Consider the following 5,291-nt stretch of genomic DNA (forward strand, 5'->3'; position numbering starts at 1 on the left):
GCCAACCTATCCGGCTCATCTGAAAGCATGGAGGTGGTCCTTAGGATCCTTGGTTACGTCGTATCTGTCTAGGTTACTGGGCGATTTGAGCTTTGGGGGCAGCAGTGCTTCCGCTATTAGTCTGGTAAACTCAGAGACCTCTGTCAGGTTCCTGGGCAAGTAGGGTTTGTCCAGCATGTCGTTGCCCTTGTTTTCATCATCCTTCTGACCTTCTTTTTCCGTACCACTTCCATTCTCTTCCATCACCACGAATTTTTCTTCAGGAGTCATTTGTTTAAGCACCGCCATGAAGGTCGCCAAAGGGTCTGGGTTAGTTTCCCGTCGTTGGAAGATACATTACCTTCGTTTTGGGGTGATTCGAAATTGAGTCTGGAACGCAGGCTCTCTAGCCTTTCCATTGTTTTCCAGGTCGTCGAGTTCGCAACTCGTTCTTGTTTTTTGACACAAATTCTGGGGTGATGTCACTCTTCTTAGGTGGCTGCTATGTATCGTTAATGGTTTCAAACTCATTGTTGACATCTTCAATAGTAACCTGTTTTTCTGACGTCTGTGTTACCTTCGAGATTTGAGAGCCGGTGGGAGGTGGAGTCATCATTTTGTGGGCTGTTTCTTAAAAGAAAACCCTTCTAAACGCTAGTGTTTTTACTACTTAGTCTCTGATGAAAAAGGTCCCACGGATGGCGCCAATGTCGAATCCCTAAGATCCGGCTGGGGGTGAAAATGATTCGTCGGCGTCTGGATGGACTCTCCTTACGAACTGCAAAAAACCGTTAGCCTCGTCACGGAGGGCCCCGAAGGGGGGATCCATGACCAAGCTCCGGCGTGAGAATAAGAAAATTTTCCGGAAATATGGAGTTATTCCGACAAACTGGGATCGTCGAAATATCCCAGTGTGAATCCTAGATTTCGTGCATTTAATGTCCAAAGTTCTGGTGTTTATGTGAGTAAATGCTTATACCTTGAATGATCTCTTGCCCGACTAATATAGAAAGTCCTGCTTATCACCTCGTCGTGATCCCCATGTGATCCAACGGTAATCCGGGGTGCCAGAAGGGTTTCCGATCACCAAGAACACATGTCCTCCGCTTGCTGGTAGGATTCTTCTCTCATTTAATTTAATGAGAGCTGCACCAACCTCGTACTTTCACAACCCTTTCCGTCTTTTTCGAGTTACAGACATTTAATGCTTATGGTTTCAGAGAAGACAACCTTAGTTGGCGAGCTTAAGTTCTCATCCTCGTTCCCTTTTCCTCAGGTGCTGGATTCTTTAAGAACATAAATATGAGCCTTTTAAAGAGCCAGTTTAAATGGCCCAAGACGAGGAGCCCAATCTGGGACCTCTCGTTGACAGTCAAATAACCGGAACCAGAATCGAACCGTTTATTACTATAATCGGTTTTAACCCTCAAAATGAGAAACCAAAACTTTTTCCATAACTGGAACCGGTTATTTAAAATATACGGCCATGAGGGTAGTTTCATTCATCCCACAACAATCTGGGCCTACAGTGTCCACATCTGATTGTGGGCTTCAAATTCTCCCAAGCATCTTCCTATAAATAATTCAACCCGGTGGATGGGCGAATTATAGAATAAGGCCCAATGCCATTCACATCTCCGAATCTACTGAAGCCTTCTGATGGGGTCCACCAGGGGACAGGCAGGGGTCTCATAATTTCCCCAACAAGAGTCGGTGAAAACCCCACTCCTTCATTTAAGAAAGTATTTATCATCAAATTCTTGTTTCAAACCTTAGTTAATTCTTGATCGTGTCATGTTCTTCCAGAAACCCGGAATTCTGAATTCTTGGTGCTACTATGATGGATTTCACGAGTAAGATTCTGTTCCATATATCCGTGTTATCAATTATCTTACTTTGAGTTTACATTACTAGGAATTGAGCAGAGTATTATTATTGATATCATGTTAATAACTTTTTCTTATAGTGATCATTTTTTTAAGTTATCTTTTTGTTAAATCTAATGGCAGCGAATAATGAGAGGAGGCAGGTAAGTGTTGAAGAAGAAAATGGAATGGGTAAGTTGCCAGAGCATGTGATGGACTCAATCTTAGAGCGGCTTCCACTCCAAGATATCATAAGGACAAGCATTCTTTCAAAAAAGTGGAGGTACAAATGGACCACAATGAAGGCAGTGGTTTTTGATGAGCAAATTTCCAACAAGTTGGCCGAAAATGGAGCGTTTGGTAGACATGGGTTTACAAGGGTCATAAACCAAGTCTTGCTCCTTCACAAGGGTTCTTCTATCTCTAAGTTTTATTTATATATACCCAACATGTTCCTTGATAGCTTCCAAGAAGTTGATCAGTGGATATTCTTCTTATCAACAAAAGGTGTAGAGGATCTCACTATTGCTAACTCAATTCAACTTTATCAACTTCCATCTTGCCTGTTCTCTTGTCTTGAGCTGAGAAAGTTGGAACTTGGTAAATGTATCTTCAAGCCACCACTTCAGTTTGAAGGATTTCCCTATCTCGAAAGTCTCACTCTCAATAACATTGATTTTACGACGACTGACGTAGTGATCAACTTACCACATCTTACTAAGTTAATCTTGCGTTATTGTACCAATGTATACAATCTTAAAATCAAGGCCACTAAATTACTGAATTTGGTTGTCATCGGTTGCCCTGATGTCATGTTTCTTGAGTTATTGCATAGTCAACGTGTTGGTTTTCTTTGTGCTCGTCTCCAGAAACCCGTAAAAGATTTTGTAAGACTTGAAAGGATGAATCTCGCATTGATGTTCACTAAGATGCCTTATCTTGTACGGTTATTTATTGATGCTCATTTTCTTAAGGTATTACTACATAAAATTTAACTTTGGGATATTGGATTTTGCATAACAATATTTTACCTCTAAAGTTTGATTTATTTCACACATTTTTAAGTTACAATCTTACTTTCATTTCATAGGATTTTATTGCAGAAAAGCGCAAGTGGTTTCCGCACACAGTTAATTTTTTAAAGTGTTTGCGGTTGTATTCTTTTTCACCCGGTGATTTGGATCATCTCTATGGTGGTCTTTGTTTGCTTCGAAACTCACCGAATCTAGAAGAATTGCATGTGATTCATATTAAGACGGTAAAGTTGCTTATTTTCTTATTAGTACAAGCGTTAAATGCTAAGACAGTGTTGTATCTCTTTTATTATTATCTAGGAGTCTGAATTGATGCATCATGGTGTGGAAGCAACTTCAAATCATTTGGAATCACCAAACTGCTTGGACCAAACATTGAATCGGTTGCGAACTGTTCAATTATCGCACCTACAAGGATCGAAACCAGAATTGCTTTTTATAAAGCTTTTACTTGCTCATTCCCCTTCTCTTGAGAAGTTTACCATTCAATCAGATGGGACTTGGGATGCTAATAAAAGGTTTAACATTACTAAGGATGTTATGCGGTTCCCTCGAGCCTCATCGAAAGCAGAACTGATCTACTTGGACCCCAAGTCATGTAAGAATGTCTTAAATACATTACAATTACTTTCATCCTTATACACAGATCTTAAATACATTTATTTCCATTTTCCATTTTTATTTTCGCATTTTATATGTAAATGTTTTGTTTCGCCTTCTTATATTTGCAGGATGCTTTAAGAAAAATTGGTTGGAAGAAGTGGAAGGGTTATATTTAGGGTATACTAGTTCTCCTCAAGAAAGTTAAAAGGTAGTTCATTCCCGTATCTTTGATAAATGTTTGGTAAATCGGTGACTGGTATAATATAAGAATTGTGATGTATGAAAAATGGTAGGATTCAAATTTATAACATTTATGGTGTGTGCTGGATCGAGTCTACCTTTTTGTTTTATAGTATAACAAAACTAGGTTAATGCCCGCGCGATGCGCGGCTTCATCCAAAACCATATTATTTATTTTTAATATATTTAATATCTTGTACAAACGCATAAAAACCTATTAAAATCCATATATAATCTCATATTCTATAACACGTCTGTAAAGTTTAGTAATACGTAGTCTTGTAATATTGCATAAAAAATTCTGTTGATCAATATACACCGGTCGAGTAAAAAAGAAATTATCAAAATATGAACTAAATGTTATAAAATGTGAATGTATTATATGGTTGAAAATAAAGAACATTATATAAAAAAAAGATAAAGTCATTTATTCATGTATAACAACTAATTATAGAAAATTTATCTTAAATATATTTTCAAATCAAGTAGTAAAAGGGACTAATCATTCATCACAAATTTGAATCAAGTAATTTTAGAGAACCAATACACAAATCATATTAAGTAATAATTATTATAGAAAGTGGTTAAGAGCATGAATATCATCCAAACACTTGCTAGTTGCTTGAACATCTTGACAATTTGAGATTATTCGGCTTCTTCTTTGTACCTAATATGAACAAAATAAACCTCACACATAATGAATCTAGTCATATAAAAGACTTGAATTTATAATTCTAAGAAATCTATAAAATGAAAGGTAAATGAATAAAAAAAATTAAATGTTGCAAGGACTTACATATCATTTCCCAAAAATCGCAGCTGAAACCTACATGTCGATTAAGATGGCTACACAACTGAATTAATCCTGAAAGTTAAAATAAGTAATAAAACGAAAAATTTTTATATTCAAGAGCAAGTAATCAATTCAGAAGAACAATAAATCAAACCTGAAAGTTGCAGCGTAATATAACCAACGCGACCGAGCCCGACCCAGGTGACCACTTGTACACATCAACCATCAACTTGAATGATCCAATCATATACCCGAGCCGACCCAAATGACCAGTTATCCTCATCAACCATCAACCTGAAAGATCCAGCGTGATATATAACCAACCCGACAAACAAATATGTGTCATTATCACGAAATGTAAAATATGTTTCGAGTTTTATGCTACCATCATCCAAAACAAACAAATCCAAAGAGATAAATTAAAAGATACAAAACAAGTGTCATTATCACGAAATGTAGTTTAATCTTTTCTCAAGTGAACTATAGTTTACCTCTCGATTTTTAAAGGCCTATTGAATATTCATTACGTGATTATACATTCAACAAAAATCATTATACATTCAATATAAATCCGTTACGTGTTACATAGTCGATATGATTTGTTATAACTAATGTTATTACAGTTATGCTTATTACGTGATTACACATTCGATTATAAAAACTTGATTGTTTATGATTTATTACGTGATCAAATCTCTAATATACCGCATTATGTGGTTATTATAGGTTGATTTGGCTAATGTTTTGTATATAATTTTATCCTTAATACGTGATTAT

General features: G+C 36.6%; 1 protein-coding gene across 1 annotated transcript; it reads left to right on the plus strand.

Annotated features, from left to right (window-relative positions):
* Positions 1 to 1,675: 1,675 nt before the first annotated feature.
* Positions 1,676 to 3,770, plus strand: LOC110929454 (F-box/FBD/LRR-repeat protein At1g13570). The gene is made up of 5 exons (XM_022172615.2): positions 1,676 to 1,832; positions 1,989 to 2,818; positions 2,935 to 3,102; positions 3,179 to 3,476; positions 3,610 to 3,770. Coding segments are annotated over exons 1-5 (1,314 nt in total). The 5' UTR covers positions 1,676 to 1,816; the 3' UTR covers positions 3,612 to 3,770.
* The last annotated feature ends 1,521 nt before the right edge of the window (positions 3,771 to 5,291 follow it).

This window comes from Helianthus annuus, chromosome 1 (genome assembly GCF_002127325.2).
Source record: "Helianthus annuus cultivar XRQ/B chromosome 1, HanXRQr2.0-SUNRISE, whole genome shotgun sequence".
Lineage (NCBI taxonomy): Eukaryota > Viridiplantae > Streptophyta > Magnoliopsida > Asterales > Asteraceae > Helianthus > Helianthus annuus.